At 38.4% G+C, this 24,798-nt stretch overlaps 1 protein-coding gene across 1 annotated transcript in view; it reads left to right on the top strand.

Moving 5' to 3' along the window:
• Positions 1 to 24,798, top strand: part of LOC115431964 (solute carrier family 12 member 9) — a 73,365-nt gene that overhangs the window by 41,904 nt on the left and 6,663 nt on the right. Inside the window, exons 9-11 of the mRNA XM_030152701.1 lie at positions 1,081 to 1,205; positions 13,459 to 13,651; positions 22,979 to 23,153. Of these exons, the coding sequence (XP_030008561.1) occupies positions 1,081 to 1,205; positions 13,459 to 13,651; positions 22,979 to 23,153 (493 nt within the window). The remainder of the gene's footprint in view (positions 1 to 1,080; positions 1,206 to 13,458; positions 13,652 to 22,978; positions 23,154 to 24,798) is intronic.

Below are 24,798 nucleotides of genomic sequence, written 5' to 3'. Positions count from 1 at the left end.
AAGAAGTGTGTGAAAGCTCTTGAAAAAGCTGGTGCTTTGATTTAATATGGAATGCTTTTGGCACTCACCTCTGTAGTACCTCACTCAGCTGTATTAACACATCTTGATGTCAGGGAACATGGCAGGCAGCAGTACTTCTAATGGGGTCATCATTTTCCTCCTCTATTAAAAGTCATCTAGTACTCCTCAGTATGAGAGGGAGGGGGATTCACATACATTCCTGTGCTGTCAGGTGTATTAGATGTACCACTCTTCCTCCAAATCAGCCACTGAGAATACTAAATGTGGTGGGGCCATGCTGCCGCGTAGCTGAGCAGCCGCCTAGATACCAATCTTAATTAAAGCTGAGCATTAGCTTCGATTAGTGGCTCCCAAGGTGGAGCCTAAGGGACCACCTGTGGTCTTTCAAGGGTCTCCAGGAAAGTGTAGATTTAATTTTAATAAGATGTCCCTTAATGTCCCAGTATCATGCCGAGAGATAGCCATATCTTGAAGAGAAAAATCTTCATGAGGTTTCTAAAAGGTAATAAATTATTTAGTTGTGGAGAAATCTGTTGACCCTTTGGCCTTGATAATGTTTTTGTTAATAGATTATCATTTTAATTAAGTACAGTCATTTTTTAAATTGCTTTGTTATGTCTTGCTGATAACCCAGATGCAACTACAATGCACTACCAAGCAGTTAATTACATGATTTAGTTCACTATCTCACACAACTCATACCAGATTATTTGTCTTTGTCGTTTAAGTGTAAATACACAATGTTTGCGCATATCTCCACTCTTGATCCTAATTTGTTTCAGAACTGCAGTTGGCAGTGTTGCTCACAACGGTTGTTGTTGCTCCATAACAAGAAGATTAAGAAGTCCAAGTAAACAAGATTTGTATTAGAAAACAGCTGGACTTGAATCTCATCCTCCTTGAAAAAATGTATTATGCTTTCCATAGAGGGTAAATAGAGCTTAGGGAGGCCCTATGACAAGAGTATTTAAAGGCACTGCTTAACTTTGGAATGATTTGTTGCTGTGGATGTTAATCCTTTTCTCTCTTTCCATCTTTTGTTTTACTCCTTGTTTGTAGCTGGTGCTGTTTTCAGGGAAGCTCAACACCATCGCCAGTATTGTGACCATTTTCTTCCTGTTGGTGTATGCTGCTGTGGACTTGGCGTGCCTCGCTCTGGAGTGGGCATCTGCACCTAATTTCAGGTACAGCGCATGCAAACACACCTACACTGTGTACTATGAGTATTAGACATGCAAACTTTCACTTACACACCCACAGTCTACACTTAGTGTCACAAGTTTTCCCTTCATTCTGTTTGCTGTCATTCATAATGAGCACGTGTTACTGCAGTAGCACACATTATTCGTGTTTTTTCTCCCTCCCTGTTTCGTACCGCTGCCATTGTTTATGTGTGTGTAAGCAGGAGGTTTATTTGCCAGCTGGATGCTGCTATGGCGACAGTGTACTAATTAAAAGACATAAAACTGGCCACTGCTTACAGCTCTATATTGGAGAGGGACCGACTGTAAAACTGTGAATGTGAGCGTGTGTTTTATTTTTGTGAAGACTTGAACTGGATGTTCAGGTAATAGTGCGTGGAGCTGCTTAGAGATTTAGATTTACAATGCTTGTGTGTGTGCATCTGTGTGTTGTTTGTATTCCTAAGACACCTGCAATGATCCTGATTTATAAAAGCTCCCTCAAGCAATTTCCACACAACGGTAACATAACCTTAGGACAGTATCTGTGTGTATGTAACATCAGCACTGCTCTGCTTTAGTATTCAACTCACTCTGCAACTTTTTATGACCTTTTCCATATAGATGGTGTCACAAATGTTGACATCTGAACCTACACTGAACTATACCGTGTGTGTTTGTGTGTGTGTTTGTGTGTGTGTGTTTTTGTTGGTTTTTTTTTTTAAGTTATAAAAATCCAATAACTTATATTGTTTTTTGTATAGCCTCCTTGATTAAACTCAGTCACTGGCTCTGAAATACATTTTAAACATGATAATTGCTTCTAAAGAAACCATTCAAACACCATTTATCACTTTATTGCTATGACAGATTGCCTCCAGCGTTGCATTTGGTGTTATGAATTCCTCTGCAGTTACAGTCGGATGTGAGTCCTGAGACATGTTAGGAAATTTGCCGCTTCCTACAGCAAGGCCGTATCAGTCAGGTCTAGTTGAAATCAGGATACAACAAACAGTGTAAATAACACAAAGAATAAAAGGGGCTGGGAGATAATTCTGAAATCAATAAACTTTTCTCTTGTAATAATGGTCTCCCAATCGCTGGGATTTATTCACCAGTTGTAAAGTGAAATGAAGGTAAGGTCTTAAGAGTGAAAGAAATAAACTATAGAAAATAGTGAAGGTTTCACAGCTGAATTAAAATCACTGCATAAAGTCAGGGATGGAATTGTACATGTTCTTTCATTAAAAAAAGCTAAGATTAAAATACATACTCAGCAAAGAAGATAAAATAGATTTTCTGATAGTTTTATGGTGATTATGTAATGTAGATAAATGTATATAAGTAACAGACTATCAGTATATAATCTGCTGTGCATAATGTGCTCACTCCTCTGCATTTCTGTATGTAATTACATGACTTCCATGTTGCTTTAACTGTCACAGAACTACATAGCTGGTTCTTTGTTCCTTCGTTCTTCATCTTAGTTCATCAACCCTCAGGCCACAGACTTTACACTACAAAATGTACATTTCATAGCTAGATACTGTAATTAAAACAATTTAAACATTTCTTTATAGGTTCCACATCGAGAGCCCTAAAGATTTTGTTCAGCCAACAAACTAAATGTGCATACTTTCATGAGAAAGTGGATACTGCAGACTGAGACAGAATAAATAAATAATTTTCTCCCAGTTTCCTCCGGTGCCTTCTATACACAGCACTGTATGCTATCTGCTCATGCCTTGCTATCACATTGTGACCGCTGGCAAAGGCTACAGGACACAAAGTTAGCTGCAGAACTTCTCCTATACTGCTGATCTGCCCTCTCCCTGTTGGGGGACGGCGGTGGACCCTGGGCCCCTGGAGCAGATAAGGCAACTTGTTGTCTGGCTGGCTGCCTGCTTTGGGCCTCCTCCCCCTTTTCCCTCTGAGTTGTTAATTCTGTTAGTTCATTGTTGCTGTGTCACCGGGCAAATTGTAACGGCAGCTGTTTGTGTGTTTATCGGTTTAGTCTTTTTTTTTTTTTTTTACTTTTTTTTTTTTTTTTTTTTTTGCTTGTGCTCTCTGCCTCTTTCATTCCGCGCTCTGTCTGGCGCTCTCCTACATCTCTTTCCAGGCGAAAAGAATTAAAAGCCATTTAGCGCCGTCTCTCCCCCTGAGAACTGCTCTGTAATTAGCATAACTAATTTAGCAGAAATATTTCCCTTTCCCTTAAATTTGCTGTTGTGTAGGGGAGGGGAGGAATTGAAATTATGATGTAGCGGAAAAGATGCCTGCTTGTTAAGTGTGTCTGTGTTTGGGTGTGTTTGTGGGTGTTGGGATACAGCAGGAAACTGAAGCTATGCAGGTTTGTGTGTTTGAGATCCAAGATGCACTGGGTGGTTTTTCTTTTTCCTAATCACTGCTGTGCAAGTGCATCTTCCTCTTGGACTCTAGTATCTTTGTCCATGTTGGTTAAAATTTCCCCTTATGTGTTTGCATTTTTATCCTTGTGTGTGTTTTGTGTGAGGAGGCTTCTGTTGGCCACAGCTTTATCAGCAGTTGCTCCAGCTGTGTAGAGAGTTCCTCTGAGAATGCCATGTTTCCTACTGCTGATGCTACATGGGCATCACGAGCAGCTTAAACACACATACACAAACTGTCACAGGGTCACTGGCCAGGAATCAGGAAATAACTGAGCGCTGCACACTGATGCCAATGGACGTTTGTGGAAAGTGGGCAACTCAGTCACATGCAGGAGATGGACTTCACTCAGACTGGACTGAAAAGCAACAGCAACTGGCAGTATTTGTACTCTTTTTACCACCTCGGCACCATCTGATGTCCAAATTACAGCCGCTTTCTCTGCTGCCACCTTAATTGTCTTTGTAATAATGTGCCAATTGACCAGCTGAACCATTAGCTCAGAAAACAAACACTCTGTCCTCTGCTTGGACTGGCCTTTGTACAAATATAAGTCAGAGTTATTTGACTGAAGTGAGATTGGGGTGTGTAAAAATCCAGATGGATCATCATTTGCATTGGATGAATGGAAGAGAATCGGTTGTTAGAGACTAATTATCTGATAATGACGGTAGATGGGACTAAAGATGTGTGACAGTACGAACCATGATGTCAGAGCTTAGTCCTTTGGTTTGTGATCAGTTTTGTATGAATATGTATTAAACAGAGAAGACAAACAAATTTCATGGTTAAGTCTTTTATAAATTAATAAGTGAAAGCTGGAATATTAGGGTTTTTTGCAAAAAAAAAAAAAGGTTTTAAGCTTGTCTCATTTATGTTCAATTTCACTTCGAGTCAGAAGTGTTTTTTTTCCAAATTCATACCACAGGTGAAACTGCACATGGCTGCAACTAATGATTGTTTTTATTGTTGTTTACTTTGTTTTCTCATGCTCTGCTAACAGTCATAGAAAAAAATAAATAAATTAAGACACTGCAATTAGAGAATTCATTCAGAGAATTAATTCATCTAGATTTTTAATTAATTAGTTAATTAAAATTAATTTAGATTAGTCAGCAAGTTATTGTCTAATCTTTGCAGGCAGAAAACTGCACTGTTGCTCCTGTCCATTGACAGATCTTAACTCCAAAAACTCCAAAGTTAAAACACATAATCGGGTGGCTTAATATGGAACTAAACTAAAGTTACAGCATTCTGCAAAGTACCTCCCAAAAGTGAGTCCACCCTTTATACTTCTTAAATCATTTCTTGCATGTGACTTTTGAAACAACTGCATTAGAGGCAGTAGCCTAACCTTACACAGTGGACATATCTCTGATTTGTACATACAAAACTGATACTTCACAAAACAAAGGTACAGCTGTATTATCTGATCGCAGTGACAGTCTTTTGTGTCAGAACAGAACGTTTGCCCAGGTTGGGTACTGAGTTCAAAGAGTTGCACAGGTGTTTGCTCAGCTGTTCTTCCCTGTGCTGTGACGACTTCTCTGAGCCACCTGATGTTTGACACTCAATGCTCTTCCACCTTGTATTTCAGTCCCCGTGGGTGCTGAATTGTGTTCCTAACAGGTGACATGTAATGCCACCCCTTTACCAGGGCAGTGGTCAGCCTGGGGCAATGCTGGGGGTCTTTTTCAAATTGAAATACACAGAGATGTCTCAGGAACAGGACCATCTTCTCCTTAAAAATGTTAGAGTACATAATGAAATCCATTATCCTATCACTGAATTTGAGCTCTTGAGTACCAGCAGCATCATGTATCCCTAAACCATGACACTACCACTATGACTGACTGACTGTAGGCATAAACCTTTCTTGGGGAGTGTTCATCAATATGTTAGTTTTTACTCCTGTTCAAGAATGACAATAGATGGCTTAAGATCTATTACCAGTGCTGTCACAGGACTAATGTGTAGAGGTGGGCCCAGCTATGTAAGAGACTGCAAAGACGAACAGATAGTGTGTGAATGAATAGATGCTCTGCTTGGTATTCAGCACTATGGCTCTGTGTGATAGACATTTTATCACACTTTTAAGAGTGAGACTTACCACAATATTTTCAGTTCTTTATGGAAGAAAATAAACTATAGAGAGCCAAAGTCCTGTCCCTGATGGTTCTACCCCTTTGGCTTTATTTATGAAAAATATTGCATTATAGTCAATGGTGAGAGACAAGTTATTTTTTGATCCCATTTGAATCATGACAACATTTTTTTTGCACATAGGATGTCAATTTAAAAGATAATTTGACAAGCCAAGAAAGTCACACTTTGTTTTTAATACTTTTCAGACTGTGAAAGATTACACACCAGAAAGTCAGGGAGGTGACGTCATCCTAAATGTCCCTCTCCACAATCTGTTCAGTTTCAGTATCAGCATACTTATTAAGTTTCACATCCTTTAACACTTTTTCACCTCCCTTTTGAAGAACATGGTGAGTTATGCGAAGGTTGTTGCTATTGCTGACGTATATCACATGCAGTAAGAGATGCAGTCCACTGAGACATTTCTCACAAAAATGGACGGTACTTTAATATCCTTATGACTAGGGGTGGGAATTGAAAACTGGTTCCAACTTATTGTACACCTCCAGCATCATCAATTCTTAACGATTCTCTCATTTCCCAGTATGAAGTAGTGGTGCATTCCTCTGTCCCATACCCCCCCCCCCCCCCCCCCCCCCCACACACACACACACACACACACGCTATGACCTGTCAAACTTTTTTTGCCACTCAAAAAACACTCAGGAATCAATACGGAGAATTGATAAGGAATTAGCAGAATCGACAATGGCATTGATATTGAAATCCTATCAGTTCCCACCCCTACTTACAGCAAAGTACATCTTTCTGGGCTCATAAAATTATCTTTTCATTGGCAAACATCTGGTGATTTCAACTGGCTCTATATGTAAAGTGTCATGAGATAACTTTTGTTATGATTTAGCGCTATATAAATAAAATTTGATTGATTGATAGTAAAGGGGGATCTCTCACTATTGACTGCTGTTCATATTTTTTCAGGTCTCAATAGGTCTCAATGTGCACATCAGAAGGGGCAGGACTTTTTCTCTAGAGCAGGGCAGCACCGTCTATATAATTAATGAAAACACTGCTTATCAGGTAACAACATGACCTGAGGTTTAACCTGTCACACACAGTGTTTCTATAAAGGTGAGTGGTGGTAGGTGTTGTATCAGGCTCATCCAGTATGAAGAGATCTCAGGTTTCTTAAGGTCAAATGACTCTCCTGTCGTTGCGCCAATGATGTCTGACGTAACGTCTCATACACTCGCTGACCCTGTCACTTATAGGATCTGGCATCTCCACCCCATGTGTGCATGTCTGAGGGAGAGGATAAAGTTTCTGTCCTCGCTTCCTCTCCATTATGACATATCTTTTGGCTACAGGCCGGCTCTACTCTCTCCATCTTCATTGCTCTCTGTTTCTCTCTTTAATGTTTCTAAGGAGTTGATTGGCGGCGATTATTTTAAGTCTGCTTTTGCTGCATCAGCGAAGTGACATCAGTCACTGGAGAGCAAGAGCGATAGGAGAAGGGGTGCGAGCAGGGTGATTGTACCAAGGGACCAGAGAGACAAAAGAAATTGTGTGTGTGTGTGGGGGGGTGGGGGGTGGGGGGGGGCTCACTGGGTTGGTGAGCTTTTATCATAATTACACCCACCCTTCAATTCGACAGCGAAAGGAATAAGATGAGTGCATAGTGGGTACTACTGATGCCAAACGATCAAGCTGAGGAGAAATAAAAGGAAAGTTTAGAGACAGCAGGTGTACACAGCGAAGAAGTCATACATTTTGATTTGATGTAGCCTCTAACTTTGTGTCGATATGTTTTATTACTATTGCACTAGAGAAATCATTACAGTGAGTGCATGGATTTTACTCAGTGCTGTCAGTCATTACAAACCTGAATTTGTGTCATTAGTACAACATTCAGAAGTGATTTTTAATGTCTAAATGTTGTTTCGAAAGCTTCTCTATGCTGATGAGAGTAAAGCATTTTGGAATTCATAGTCATGGAGTCTCATTAAAATATCACTTGATTGAATTTTAATTAAAGTGTCAACTGATTGAAATTTAATTTTAAAGACCCAGAGATTAGTTATATTAATAAAACCCACAGAGCAGGCTCATATTAAGCAACCCAACTCATGTGTGATGCTTTATATTTAACTCCCTGTTCAGAAAGGACATTTTATGATAATTATTCTTGCTCTTGATTGTTGAAATGTCTTGAATTTAGCGATGTAACGATATGAAAATTTCGTATTACGGATATTGTGACAAAAATTATCACGGTTATCATTATTGTTGTGGTATTGTTGAAATGTGCTCAAAATGTTCAAAAAGTACTTATACACACTGAAATAATATAACCAAGTTGTATTTTGAAAAAAAATTTAAAAAAATAACAATTACACTTACTTTCTGTTGGCAGAAACATTAAAGTATTAACATAAACACCAAACATACAAATGTGCATTAAAGATGGCACCTTATGGCCATAAGAGATATCTGCACTAGGGGTGGGAATTGATAGGATTTTATCAATACCAATGCAAGTGTCAATTCTATTTACCAGTCTAATTCCTTATCAATTCTCCTGTCGATTCCTGAGTGTTTTTTTGAGTGGGAAAAAAAGTATTTGGACAGGTCATAGTGGAGCTTGTTTGACCATTTTCCATATCAAATCATTCACAATGTCACAATGAGAGAGAGATGTATGGGACAGAGATCTGTGCACTCGCGATCCCTGGATCTCTGGAGCGTTGTCCATGCGCCTGCCTTCAGCCATGTTTATGCAAATACAACGCATGGGCATGGGTGCCTGGAGTGCTGCTGCTTCTCCAGGAAATGAGCTGTATCACCGTGAGTTTTCAAAGTGCGGTAATTGAGCAGTTTTAATGCTAATTACAATTTAAATGGTAACACTAACTGTCTGGAATTTTACCACAGTTTATCATTGTACTGGTAATTGTTACATCCCTACTTGAATGTTAAAAAATTTAAATGTTAAGTAATATTTCAAGTGTCAAAACAGCAATGAGTTTACTTTAAAATGGAGTTGGTCTATTTCATTTAACATCTATGTAACACGAGGGAAATGTACAAAGTTGCACATGATAAAACTCTTCTAACTCATACTTGATATTATATCTGATATCACAGCAGGAATATTGAAATTTCAGCAGACGTATTTGAAAAGTAGCGAGTTTTTCTAAGTTTCTAACCTTTTGAAATCGGATCCTCCTCAAGTGTAGGCTCCATCCTACTGTGTCATGTTCAGCTGCAGATATTTTTATATAATTCTAATGTGTCTGTAGCCTAGTGACTTTCCATTGTCAAAACCCGCCTTGCTCATTTTCCACAAGGCTGCATTTATTACAAGGGTCAATTACATGATCCTCAAAAAACATGCGTGCTTCCCTCTGCTGTGATGCTTCCAACTGTGAACTTTTGAACTCATTCATGCCTTAGTGAAGCACGCACTTATGTATGCAGGTAACACAGTACCTGCATACATATAAAAAGATGCCTGTATGAATTGCTAGTTTATGTCCAATATGTGAGCAGGTTGTAACAGAACTTCCTTGACCTTGCAGGTGTATGAAAATTATGTGAATCATTTGCTGTGGCCTTCACTGTCACCAGTTCTTAACCTAATTGAACACCATTGAGTGATTTTACAATAATGTCTTAGACAGTCCCCTCCACCTCTGTCATCAAAACAAAGAATGAATATCTTTTATTAGAATATTGTTAATTTCTCACTTTTAAAGTCAATGCCAAGATCCATTCTGGAGACACATAATGGACCAGTGCCTTACAAACATGTATTACTAATCCATACCTTGCTTTTATAAGCACATGATTACTGTCTCCTAAACACACTTGCAAATATGTATGTCTGCTTCCTATATGCTGACACATCCTGGTAATTAATATTTGATTTGCAGCAGTTGTGTGGTTCAGGAGTACAACAAGGTCAGATATCTGCTGAAGCTTCTCTCACAAACATTGAAAAAACAAGTAGCCAGAAGCAGAGCCTCAGCATCAGTGTCCAACAGCCAGCTCAAAATAATGATTTTCAGAAAAACTGGCTGTAATATTACAAGCTGATTTTCTTTTTTTTTTTTTTTTTTTCCTCTTTTTGCTCATATGTTTTAAGTCTTACATCTTTAAATGTGTACCTGTTTTTACAGCCACTTTTATTCCCCAAATTTACAAACAGAATACTAGTCCCTTTAGAATAGAAAAAGTCTCTGCCAGGGCATTCAGCCCATCATGCAATAATAAAACTCTCCATTAGTAAAATTCTCTAATGAGTGTAGTAGACTTTTGAAAGCTTTTCTCTGCATTAATGAAAGCTGGTTTCATTTTCCAGATGGCTGTCTTACTCTTATGAAATTGCTGAAGATGATTGAATGTAGAGGGTAATACAGGATCTGAAAAAACCTAGCCTTCTGTAAGTGGCCTTGATAACGTGGGAATAAGGTCAGTAAGTACTAATACTCTGACTGAAAATGTTCTTCATTTTCTTTTTTTTACTCTAGGCAGACTTAAATAATTCAGTATAAAAACAGCTCTGCTGGCTTTTTGTTAACCCAGGTGAATTACATAGACATGTTAGGAGAATCATAATTTCTATTTCAGCTGCCTTCTCTCTGAAATCCTCTATGGGATCATAAATCCAACTTGGTGAAAAAAACAGAACTGACATTTGGGAAGTCCCTCCTCAGAGGTGTGTGGAGGGAGCGAGCAGGTAATCAAAAGGCTTTTCCTGCCTGCATCTTGTCTCCAAAGAGATTTGTTATAGAAAAAAACAGAACTTTTCATAACCTACAAGCTCAATAAAAGATCTATTCAATACCAGCATTTTAAGTGTTTGCATATTTAGATTCATGGTTCACTACAATATATAACCTAGAATTAATTATATTATGTTAAAAACAAAATAGGGAGTTTGATTTGCAGATGGGTCAAAGCCTTCTGAATTAAATATCTGTGGCTCAGTTCCAACTTTGACCAGACATTGACTAAAGGGAATAGAACACTGAATGCCACAAAATGCTAAATTAGAAACCACTGCTTGGTAAGACATGGAACACAGAAAAGCAGAGATGTTGCTAAATTTAGCCTCAGGATGAAAATCTGTTTAGATTAGATCGCTGTGTTGTGCATGTTACTGTCCCCTCACAGCAAGAAGGTCCTGGGTCAGATTCCAGGACCGGCCAGTGTGGGCCTTTCTGTGGGGAGTTTGCATGTTCTCCTTTTGTGTCTGCACGGGTTCTCTTCGGGTACTCCAACTTCCTCCCTCCGTCCTAAGACATGCACCTTAATAGGTTAAGCCTTAGAGCTCATGGAACACAGATCTCTGCCACAGCTGCACCTTTAGTAAATTGCTATGGGGATGATATACAACTCCTTATATGGACATCCTTGGTATTTATTGGTCATACCTTCAGGCTCTACAAAATGCAATTTTTCATCAGTTGTTCAAGTCAATGTTATGATTAAGCTTATGTTGCATATTTAACAGGTCAGTCTAAATTGTCCGTAGGTGTGAATGTGAGTGTATATGTCAGTTTTGTGATGAACTGGAAACATGTCCAGGGTGTACTCCATCTTCACCCATCTGTAGCGGTAATGGGTACCCAAGAGACCCTTGCGAGGACTAAGCAGTTTAAAAAACGGATGGATGGGTATTTTTCATCCCTCCATTGTGGGAAGCAGAGCTCCACGCAGCTGCAGTAACAAGAGGCAATGAAGCCATTTCCATGTTTGTTGCCGCTGCAGCCATAATATGGCTGCGTGGAGCTCCACTTCCCACAATGCACATCGCAACAAATTTCCAAAAATGCCCGCGTGACCTACCGGCTCTATTTGTAAACAAATGGATTGTTTATGGTAGAGTATACTTTGAAATTGTTCACCATGAGAAAAGAGATTCAGGTGCGTAATCACGGAAAAACTTATGGATTTGTGATACTAGGCTATGACTTGGGTTTTACAGATTTGATGACAAATTGATGATGAAAGTCATACGCAGTTTTAATATCTGAGTACTTTCAAATAAAAATATGTATGTAATAAATTTTACACAAAGACAATGTAATCTAAATTATACGACAGTAACTTTCAACAGAATCTTACACTATATTTGGGCGAGGGGTATTAAAAGTTATGTTTTGAAGAATGGGTTGGGGTAATTTTGGCCAATTAATCAGTTGTTGGCATTCCCCTACTTAGAACTACTCCTATTTTATGAGCCTTCAAAAATCCTCATTGCATTACACCGTTATTTTTATAATTGGACAATATATTTATTGAGATAGTTGATGCTTTTGGGCCAAAGTAAACATAATTGTTAAACATAACTGAATAAACTTAGGTTGATTAAGCAAATACAAGTTTAGGAGGATTTAAACTACTCATTAAATAATTTTTAAAAATTAAAAGCACTCTGCTTCATTGTTGTTTTTTCACTTTTTTTTTTAATATTTTTTTTTACTGTTGTTTGACATCTCAACAGTGACAGGCTGACAACTGATATATAAAATCACCCAAAAATATTTTTGAAAACACAGTTCACCTGTAGTTTAACATTTACTCCACTTCTGTTCATATCAGACCATTAGATGCTGCAGTTACGGTCCTGTCGTAAAACAAATACGGCCCTGTCCTGGATGACACACACGCAGGATGACAGAACACACTGGAAGCTGCCACTGACAGGCTGCCAGTGCAACTAGAGTGATTCTAGCCTTAAATATCATTTAAAGTAGAAGCAGCCAGGGAGGTATCTTTGTGGGAAAATATCTGATAAAAGCACTACACTACTTGCTTAAACAAACAGACACAAAATGTCAGCAACTACGGGGTAGACCCAGGGGGAAACTCTCTTTGAGCAATTTTTTAGCTCAAAACAGTGAGCTGTGGTGGAAATGACAAACACAAAATGCATTCTCATGAAGCAGATGCAGCAATATGGAGCAACACTGAAATGTAAACAGTTAGTAAATATTCAGGAGGGATCTACACATTTGTTTTTTTCTCTGTATCTCAACATCTTTGCAAATGAGGAAAACCTGACTGATTTGAGCATAAAATGAAAATGACACCTGTAGTGAGTTTTCATTGCTAGCTATTTCAAAAGATCACGTATTATACCAGCGGTTCCGTCAGGTAACTTGCATCATTGCTCATTGTCAAGTGTGCTCATGCTGCCTCTGTTATTGTGCTGTTCCAGCACCAGTAATGATGTAGTAACGTTGTATTGTCAGATTACCTGGGCTGAGATGGACTGGTCACTGACCGCATGCAGCAGACACCAGTCTAAGATGACACATTATCAGCCAGTGCTGGGTCACGTCTCTAGGACAGTAGCGGAGTGCAAAGCTAAAGGCTGCACAAACAACAAGCGTGAAGCGTACTTTCCGCTTAATCTCACTCACTGCTGCTTGTTTGCCTTCACTCCATCACCTGGAATCAACGAGGGTACGTCATTTCTGGCTGGCAGTGGCTGCTCCCCATAGGTTCTGCCCCCACGTGTAATTCATGTAATAAAAAGGTCCAGTGTGGTGCATTTACGGTGTTTTGTTTTTTTTTCTTTTTACTGAATTTGCACCTATCTTGCTTACAAGTAATACACAAAGTGCAATTAATGTTGTAAGCATGACTAGTACAGGTACACTTTAAGGTTTGACATGGACTAAAATTAAATCTGCTTCTATATTTAATGCCTCCATCTATGCTCTTTTCTTCCCAGGCCCACGTTTCGTTATTTCACCTGGCATACGTGTGTGCTGGGCATCGTGGGTTGCGCCGTCATGATGTTCCTGATCAACGCCATCTACGCCTCGGCCAGCATCGCCTTCATGCTGCTGCTGCTTCTGCTGATTCACTACCTCAGTCCCACCTCCAGCTGGGGTTACATCAGCCAGGCTCTCATTTTCCACCAGGTCTGATGTACACAGACACACTCACACACTGCCTCAACACTGCCTTGTCATTACTGGAGCAACTAAAATCTCATCCCCTCAGCTTTACAAGAGCCTGTACCTCAGCCAAGCAATCGTTCTATCAGGTTTATAGAGACATGCAGACACACACACAGACTGATCTCTGCTGTCTTTCCCTCAGCCAAGTGCTTTGCATTTAGCAGACAAACACACACATTTTCCCTCTCTCCATCTTGTCTCACACCTACAACACCACCTTGTCATTCCTACAGCTGCTATCTATCACATTTATATCAGCTTTACCAGACACACACTCACGCACACATATATCTGCATCTTTTCCCTTCGCTCTCTACATTTATTACACACATTCTCAAACATACAGAGCTTTACATCATCCAGCTCTCCATGTCCTCTATCTGCCGGGCCTGTTGCTCTCAAGGAGAGGGGTTCTCGGTTGCCAGCAGGGCCTGTTGCCGAGGGGAATAGCTGCCAAGACGTTGTGGGCAGGGGTTATGGGCAGGGAGAGCGAGGGTGGTTTGCCAGCAGCTTGTCAGGAGGGAGAACATTATTACAACCACTTAACTTATTGCGCTTTCTCTCTACCTTCTTCCCCCTTTTTTCATCTGTTTTCTCTCCTCCTCTTCCTCTCTCCCCCGCTGTTTCTCTCACCTAAAACACCAACATTAATAGGTCTAGCAGGGAAGGCCATGTGTGTGCATGTACATATCGTGTACATGCACTCGTGTTCCTCCTTCAGCAGCCATTATGGCTGTGTGCCAACTGGGTGACATTGAAGCAGGGAACGGAGACAGAGCTCACAACAAAAACACAACAGGAGATAACAAGCGACTGACAACAGTGTTTAGGAGGGAAAGAGAGCGAAGACGAAGACAAACTGAGGCAAAAAAAAAAAAAAAAACGCTGATGGTATCAGGGGAGGGACAGAATATAAGCAGGGAGAGGAGATGAGTGATCGAGAAACTAAGTGATGGATGAGACTGAAGCGACACAGAAATGATGATAGCCTGATGGATGAGAAGACAGGGGAAATGGAGAGATAAGGAGAGACAGATGATTAGATGAGTAGAGGCAGTTGGACTTCGCCTCTGGGACTTGTCTTTTTGTTTTTTACAGCCATCCAAGAGCATGAAAACAGTTATGGAGATTATGATGATAATCATGTCAGAAATGGTTGCATCTTCATTTTTGATTGATGGCTGTATAGACACACACAACTTTAGGACCTTGATGTGAACTTGCTGTGTAGCTGAAATGGTCATTATCCTCCACCGATTTGTTCTAGCTCTTTTCACTAAATCCCAAAGTGGTGCTGAACACAAGAGGAGCATTACAATTTTATATCATTACCTCAGATGTTGAAAGTATTTTAAGTCATTCTCAAGTGACTGTCTTTTACTGTAACAGCTTCTTACTATTTAAGGGGTGTGTTATAGCCAAAAGTACCTGACATTAATTGACTGCAGGTACTTTAATTGATTACACTTCCTGCTCACTGTCCAAATGCTACAAGTTTACCTTCCTCACATCATAATCCATCGTGTTTACATCACAGTATCTTTATTTTATGTGCACGCTCCCTTCTACAGTGTAAAGTCTTGAAAAACACTCAATTATTGTTTAAAGCTGACCTTCAGTTCTCAAAGAGCTGATTCTAAGTGTAAGCCAGGGATTTAACATGGTGAACATGTCTTCTCTCAGTTGATGGTCATTAATTCCGGTGAAGGCATAAAATGAGTCTTAATCATTGTCAGCAGACTGTAGGTTTAGATCTAATATTTGGTTCCACATGGTTACATTTTCTTAATGGTGCCACCTCATGAACATGTGGTTTGAATCCAAATGATGACAGCCCTTTTCCAGTGTTGTGTACATGTATTGTGATAGTGCTAATATAGCACTATCATGTAGGAACTTTGGGACAAATCACAGATGTTTGAGTGTCAAGCTACAAAGCTTTTGATCTGAGTCTTTGTCTTTTAGTCTTTAAGGAATTGATTTAAAAGTACAACAAATGTATAGGTGAAAAACAGAAGTACCTCCCCATTAAATCTCAGTCTAATTGTTAAACAGTTTAAAGGTGATCCAGCATTAACAGTAAACTTAGACTTCAGAAGGTTCACTTTTATAATGGCTGACATTTTGAGATGGATTGGACAAAAAAAATGAAGGTCCTCAAAGAAAATTAAGGGACCGACCTCTTTTCATCTTAATTTTTTTAGTTTTTACAAAGGAAAATGAATAAGAGCTTCTCTGTCTACTAGGCATTACATGTTTACTATTTAATCTGCGAGATAAAAATGAAAAAATATGATAAAAAATGCCTAAATTAGACAACACACACCTTACCTATGCAGTACTTTCCTGTCAGTACAAATCAAAACAGGAAATATAAATGTAGATGATATGATGCTGTTTCAAGCTGCTATGGAAAAGTGAAGCCAAAGTATCATGATCATTGGAGCAGCCATGTTACTTATATCTCACCACCTAACAGAAGACTATATATTAAGAGAACAGTTGCATCTTACAGAAACTTAATTGGTAATTAAAGTAGCCAGATTTGCACTTTAATCAAGTCTCTCTATGCAAAATTCTGTGATTAGTTAAAACTTTCCCAGACCCTTCTGTCCTAGGGTCGATTTTCTACACAGGAGCAGAAGTCCTGTTTCCCTTTAGACAACTTGAATTACAGTATGCTAAAAGGTAGTCATGAAATATTTGTAGAGTAAGGTCAAAGTGCCATCACACACTGAAGGTTTAATTCAGAGCAGCTGACATTTAATAGTTTTCAGCCTCTTTTATTTCCTACTTAGTGAGCAGAGGTAAGTCCTGACAACACTCACATATTTATGTTTTAATTTGGGTCAATAAACTTGGATGTACACCATTTCTCTCCATACTTTAAATCTGATTTAATTTATTTTAACCCAAGCTTAACTCTGATCATACTAATTTTATGTTAAATTAGTCTTTTCTGGTGCAACCCCTGAATTTTATAAGAGTTAAAGTTCACTACAAGAGTTCAGTTTGGCACTTTCATAAAGTTTCCAAGAGACATGTGTTAACTCTTTCCCCCTTGGACGTCTACTAGGAGTAACCCATATATATGTTACTAGAGCTACTAGGCCTGTAACCGTACACAAAATTTTTGGTTCGGTACGTTTTCGGTTTTCAAAGCCACGGTTCGTTTTTTTTTTTTTCGGTTCGGTACGGGAAGAAAGAAGACCCCTCAAAATGTCAATTAATGCATTTATGAATTTTTTAACATTTTTCCCCCAATTTTTGGAGACAATAGAATATAGAAAAACAGGAATAATATAATTCTGCTGCTACAAATCAAATAGAAAATAAAATAAATTATTAATATTACTAAATGTATTTTAAACATTAGTATTGCACTTTTCCCTGAAAGGTAGTTTCGAACAAACAAGAAAAATCTAATCACAGTTCTGTCAGTTCACATTCTGCATAAAAATAACAAATACATAATAAATAATACAAATAAATAAATAATAAATAAATAAATAAATAATGCATAATAAAAATTCCATGCAACATTAAGAAGAGGGTAAACTGGTATTCTGTTTAAACAAACTGAAGAGAAACTTTGACAATACAATGAACCAAATTATTTATTTTAGGACAGAGAACAAACTGTTTAGGACACTGTGTGTATTTGTGTGTGCCTGTGTGCACGGGGGATTTTTTTTTTTTTTGTCAGAGGCGGGGGGTATAGGGGGGGCGCATAGTTATATACCTGGTGCGGTCCATAACTAACGTAACGAACGCTGTCGTGAAACGAAAGTGAAACTTTACATACTTTCAACGTTCTATTTATTCCTCTATTATGCAGCGTGCATGATAGACAGACAGACAGACAGACAGAGCTAGTGTAAGTGTTTTAGAACTACTGTAGTTCCTAGGGGCCAAACGTCTGTCTTATTAACGTCTCTTTCCTCGTTGTCTTTCACCTGAACCTGAGCTGATCCAAACTGGACTGTACTGATGATGGAGGGTCTGCAGTCTCTTCCTTCCAGGTTCACATCATATTTGTTGTTTTTTTTTAAGCTTGTATCAGCTGCTATTTCATATTTCGGGTCAATGTGTGCATCCTTCCATATGTCTGTGTGAAACTTGCGCGGATTTAAAGTTCTGCATCGAACGACGTCTTTCGTTCCTTTTTCTTTTTCTCAACATACTGTGCCGTTTCGGTACAGCTGTGTACCGAACCGAACAGGTGTGTACCGAAATGGTTTGGTTCGGTACGTGTACCATTACAGGCCTAAGAGCTACCCATGGAACATATTTGCATGAAAGAAAACAAACCTCCACGAGTGGTTATAAATGACTTTCACACTTATTAACTTCATTGAAATATAGACATAGTATATATCTCTGGAAACCTGAGACTCTGGACTATCCATTTATGGAGGTTTCAGTGGGATTCAACTCACTTGCAGGTATAAAACGGCCAGGTGCAAAATAGAAAATTAAAAACACATTCAGCATCTAATACATGACCACCGTATTCATAAACAAAACAAAATTGCACATATAGTTGTCAAACTATTAATATAGATTTCATGTCACCAGATACAGTATTGATATGTGTGCACCCGTTTGTACCTGGTCTGTACTGTGTCAATCAGTCAATCAAAGTTTATTTATATGGCACTTTACAACAACATGAAGAAGACCTAAGTGCTTTACATCTAAAAGCATTATAAAATTATAAGATTGAAACAGGTTAGTCAAGTACCATAAATATGCATAAAACAATAGGACACAATATATAGTGATTTAAAAAAAAAAAAAAAAAAAAAAAAAAGACCACAGATTAAAACCTAATAGTGTCTCAGTGCTAAGGGTTAAAAGCCAGTCTAAATGGGTGTGTCTTTAACCTGGACTTGAACAGGGGCAGGTCGATGAGGACTCGTACGTAAGGAGGCAGCATGTTCCACAGCTTTGGTGCAGCAACAGCAAATGAGCAATCACCCCTTTGTTTATATTGGGACCAGGGGACATCCAAAACCATCTGAGAGGAGGATCAGAGGGCTCTGCTGGGGCAGTGAACTGTTAAAATCTCAGATAAATAGGGAGGAGCCAGACCATTTAAAGCTTTGAAAACAAACATTAAAATTTTTAAATCAATGCAATGGTGGACTGGGAGCCAGTGGAGAGAAGAGAGGATGGGGGTGATGTGGGTGTATATGAAGGAGTTGGTCAAGAAACAGGCAGCTGCATTTTGTACTAGTTGTAAGCGATGGAGTGAGGACTGAGTGAGGCCATAATAAAGTGTATTACAGTAGTCAAGACATGAACTGATAAAAGCATGGATCGCTCTCTCCAGATCACTGCTTCACTTTGGCCGAAAAACGAAGCTGGAAAAAACTTGCTTTAACAACTGCATTGATCTGTTTATCAGGATTCAGTTGACTGTCTAAAATCACTCCTAGGTTCCTGACAGCCTGGCTCACAGGGGCTGGTAGGAGGTTAGATAGTGCATTACAGTGCAAATCAGAAGGGCCAAAAATTATACATTCACTTTTGCTCTGATTGAGGTGAAGAAAGTTTTGAGACAACCATACTTTAATGTCTGATAGGCAGGTGCGGAGAGAGTCTAGTGCAGATGTATCATCATCAAATTGTGTTTTGTGATGATGGACCCGAGAGGCAACATGTACAGGAAGAATAATAGCAGGCTGTGAATGGACCCTTGTGGCACGGATATTTAACAGTGTCAAGCGATCATATACCAAAAGTGATGTCGCATTTCGAATAACAGATGATAGTAACAGGAGAAACTAGAAGCACTCGGAGAGTGCAGACCTCCGCCAAGGCTGATCAGTGGCCCCCCCCGTGGGCCCCCCCACCCCCGATCAGCACCAAAATTTAATCATTTCTTCCTTATCCCATTTCCAACAAACCCTGAAAATTTCATCCAAATCTGTCCATAACATTTTGAGTTATGTTGCACACTAACGATCAGTGCCCCCCCCCCCCCCCCCCCCCCCCACACCCCCCCCCCCCCCCGTGGGCCCCCCCACCCCCGATCACCACCAAAATTTAATCATTTCTTCCTCATCCCATTTCCAACAAACCCTGAAAATTTCATCCAAATCTGTCCATAACTTTTTGAGTTATGTTGCACACTAACGGACAGACAAACAAACAGACAGACAGACAGACAGACAGACAGACAGACAGACAGACAAACAAACAAACCCTGGCAAAAACATAACCTCCTTGGCGGAGGTAAACAAGCACAAGCTCAGCAGAGCTGGATGGCAGGCCATGCACAGTGGTGCCATCTTGACAAAAAGTACCTGTATCTGTTATGTACACAATTCTGTGACGCATAGCATCTTGGAAAGAAGACTGAAATATTTCAGTGAACTAGCCTCAGCAACATCCAAATTTTGGGGTTACTTAGTTCCATTATTGAGTGTAAAGTTCACGATAGTTTGACCAGACATTACACTGCTCCATGAAGACGCATCACCGGCATGCTCATCTTCGTTAGTTTCACTCTTCGGAATTCCAGCGCTATCACTAGCCTCTGTTACATGTGAAAAACCAGAACCTGTTCTAATGGTCGTCAATTCACATCTTTAGTGATATAATGGAGGTGTCAAAACTCATCATTAAGGATACAGGGGGTGTTGTCAAATGTCATCTGTATGGGGGAAATAATTAAAGAAAAGGTCATATATTCTGTCTTTTAGTCTCTATGAATGATTTTTTCATGCTCACACACCCTTGACACTAAATGCTTTCATAGACTTACAGGTGCTCTTTATCATTAGTAGGTTAACTTCAGTATGCGAAATAGAATTAAGTCAGCCACCTCAAATAAAAATGTCAAAGGACTCTGGCTTGTGCTGTCAAGTACTTGACTGCATACATTACACACAGGGTCGCAAGGTTAGTGAAGTGCCTCCCAAAAATAAGGAATTGTTTCATAAAGTGTTTCACAAAAGTAAAAGTTGTTCAAAATAACACCACATTTTCTACAACCTTGTGATGTAGAATTCAGGAAGGCTAAAATGTTAGTATTATCATTAAATTATGATGTGGAGTAAAGAAAAAAAGCTATGCAAGATCTGCTTTTTAAGATATAAGTAAACCTTAGAACAAACCTGGATCAGAGAGAGCTGGATGTGCAAAAATGTCCTCAAAAAGTACAACAATAAAAATAATCACAAACATTAAAACATTGACAAGACAGTAAGGCAAAGACTTGTTTAACTAAGTGTCACTTTAGCTGTTTTTGAAGCCATCAAAAAAGAAACAATAAGAAAATACTGCAAAACAAAATTCTACCATCAACTAATGTTTTTTATTTATGAATCTTCATTATCAACTTAGATTAGGCTTTGGAACACAGAGGAAAAAGGCTGCAGAGATCTGTGGCCACTTACAGTAGTACATTAAACTAGTTTTATTACTACATCAGCAGGGATCTCACTTATATACTCCTATGGTAATGGAACTAATGCATGAAATAATTTTTGATGAATCGTCTTAGTTTAACACTATTCTTTACTTTTGTGATTATCTCAAGCTTTTATTCCAGCTAATTATTATACTATTGTGCAGTAAGACTCAAAGCAGATGATTCCATTGCCTTGAGCCTCTGAGTACCTGTTTGAGCAGATACTATTACATCTCTCTAATAACCACAAATGAGTTCGTTACCAGTATGTTTTTTTTTCTGAGCTGATTAATTTAACTTAATTTATTATCTTCTATAATGAGGGTGGTGCTTTTATAAGCTGTGTGCTTCCCTTGTGTCAAATCTGAATGCACTGTTGATCCATAAAACTTCTTTCTACGCTCATTCCCTATCATAAAGCAAAGTCCAAAAAACATAAACTAAGCATTAAATATCTAGAGGGTACCGGTATGCAGTAAAATCACTTTCCCACTAGAATCACCAAATATGATACAACAAATTAAAATTGCATCATAATTTTCCTCACCTTTAACAAACTATGTCCTGAATAGTACACAAAACCCATCGTCTACAGTACACTTTGTGTTTAGTTTCAGCCCTAGTCACCTGTGTTGAGGTCAGAGCAGCTGTCAGCAGCATGGCTAAAACACTGATGATAACACTCTTTCACCAACCGTGGTAATTAACATACAGTGTATGATGAACTGTGGACAGTCAGACTCTTAGTTACTTTGTAAGACTTACAGATACTAGGGAGGTGCCCTATTGTCCGAAGGCCTGTAAGTCAGAAAAGGGTTAGGGTTAGATTTATCAACTAAATCCAAACTAATTTTCTAACTAATGGGCCTTCTGACAATTAGGTAGGCACCCAGATACTAAGCTAACAGCTAACATTATACAATATTTTTTAACATTAATTGAATTGAAATCAATTGTTAAGTAAAATTTTGACAGTATTGGATGACAAAATGCTTGAGGACACAGATATTGGATTAAAGTGGGATGAGTTACTGACATTAGTCATTGTGTTGGCTGAATACTTGCCTGTTAGCTGTTAGCCACCGGTAGCCTGCTAACAGCTAACATTACACAATCATTTTAGCAATAGTTTAAAAATAATTTACGTTAGCTAAAAACATATGATTTCTTTTATTCATTCATTCTGGCTGAAGTCGTGCTGCCCATTAGGCATTAGTCTATTTTCTATTTTTATCAGTAATTTTGTAAGAAGAACTGAATATTATTTGCTTAAATGTGTCTTTCATTACAGACATTTGTTATTATGTAAGCCAAGTACTTCCCTGTTAGCTTTTAGCCTACCAGTTGTAAGCTAATGGCTAAAATTACATAATGCATTTTATTAGTATTTGTGCACTTAGGTATTATTTAAGGTAAGTTCTTCAGTGTTAGCCTTGTTGTTTTACCAGTGGTAAAAGAACAGTTAACATTACACAATAATTTTTATTTGTAGTTATATGCTACAAATTTAACATTATTGGCCAAAATGTGTCATTCATTACAAATATTAGGTATTATATGAGGTAAGTACTTCATTATTAGCTGTTAACAGTAATAAACTAGTTAAATGCAAACTGAGCGATCTAAGCTAAAAGGTGTTAGTTGTTGACAATAGTTACTGTGAATTGACTTGCCTGTTTAGCTACTAATAAACTTATTAAGTTTTAGAGAACACTGAATTGAAGATGTAACAGGCTTTATAAAATCACACATTAGCTCTCTGCTATATGTCTGCATTCAAGCAGTGAGTGTAAATGCAGCACTCTCTTAAAGAAATTCCACTCCCTTCTAAATGCCATCCCCTCATATATCATCGTCTTCTCTCTTAGGTACGTAAGTATTTGCTGATGTTGGATGTGAGGAAGGACCACGTCAAGTTCTGGCGTCCTCAGGTCCTGCTGATGGTGTCCAACCCCCGCAGCAGCGTGGGACTGATCACCTTCATCAACGACATCAAAAAGAGCGGCCTCTATGTCCTGGGACATGTCCAGCTGGGAGATCTCAGTAAGGACAAAGCGATGGGGACTGATTGATTTTAATTCTGTTCCCTGCATGAATGTTTTAATAAGTTTTATTTCCTGGAAACTTCTAAAGTCCTTGTCATCCTCTCGCATGACAACATCCAAGCATTTTCATTTTGGAAAAGGTTACTTCTGCATCATTTCTCATCTAAACCAGCACAGTGTGAGAGGGTGACTATTAATTATGAGCAAAACAAATCTGGGATGTTGATGGGATGTAGTTTTTGGACAATTTAACTTGATTATGGTATTTAGAGAAGGCAATAATAAAACTAAAAGCTTATTTAAATTATTTTTTTTACTTGAAACTTTAATATTACAGCAGAAATTGAATAGCAAGTTGTTCTAACTCTTGTGGAGCTGCACTTATCGATTTTTGTTGTAACAGATTAATCTATTGATTAGTTTTTCTTTGATTTAATTAAATGATTATTTGACTAAGCAAAAAAAAGTAAAAAATGTGGAAAAAACATGTCTGGAAATGACAAACAACTTGTCCTTTACACAACAATCACAAAAAAATATAAAAGTAAACAGAAAAAAAAAAAAAAAAAAAAAAATATATATATATATATATATATATATATATATATATATATATATATATATATATATATATATATATATATATATATATGACAACAGTGTAAAAGTATATAGAAAAATATAAACAACAAAGTCAAACGACATCTACAAACACATTTGGATCCAACTTACTAACAACTTAAGATGTAACTAACATACGACTTTAAAAAAATAAGTCAAATATTTTTAATGTTTGAGTGAAAGCTTAAAAGTTTAAAGGAGCAAGTGATGGTTCCAATGAAGAAAAGTGAGCATATTGCCATTTTCTGCTTTTTTGTCGTCTCTTCTGAGCTACTCTCAATGTTGTTTGTGTTGATCCTGGCATCATATGCACCACAATAAACATCCGTGGGAAACACAACAGCGGAACCAATGCTTAGTGACAGCAAAGTGGCAGGAAGGAAACGAAGCTTCGATTCAGGACAGTTGTAACTGAATTTTTTTTTTCATTGAAGTCAATTAAGCGCTAAATCATTTCAGCTCGAAACTCTTGTTTTCCACAGAACATGTTGTTACTTATTGCTCCTGTGTGCTTTACCGTGCATCGGCTCACATTTACTGCCTTATTTCTATGGAGGTAATCACACACAGTGCTTCTTTTCTGCAGAGGCGTACACTTTGGAGAGGAGTTACATGGAGCATGCTCATTGATTATTTTCTTTTTCTGAAGGGGAATTGTAAGTATTGATGGGAGACTGAAACTCACTCCGAATCCCTGTGAGCAAGTTTTACACTGAAAGAATGATAGTTCATCAAGCACTGAAGAGCCCTCCTCTCATTTCAGCCCTGACCATGCTCTTGGTTTTGAGAAATATGAAGGAGTCGTTCATTCACCTGTGACTATAATGAACAGGAGTTTGTTGTTGAGAACTGCCGGCTACTTCTACAGCACATTCTCATCATATTTTTGAATTAATCCATTTAATCTCTCAGATGAATGGTACATTTTTACCTGGAAGCCAAATGCAAAAACACTGACCAAGGAGGTCCTAAAAGAAGTAAACCTACCTGAGGAGTTGTCCATGAAGCCTGTAGATGTGGAC

Source organism: Sphaeramia orbicularis, chromosome 13 (assembly GCF_902148855.1).
Source record: "Sphaeramia orbicularis chromosome 13, fSphaOr1.1, whole genome shotgun sequence".
Lineage (NCBI taxonomy): Eukaryota > Metazoa > Chordata > Actinopteri > Kurtiformes > Apogonidae > Sphaeramia > Sphaeramia orbicularis.
The sequence above is the reverse complement of the archived record's forward strand: the minus strand, read 5'-3'. Positions and strand labels throughout refer to the sequence as shown.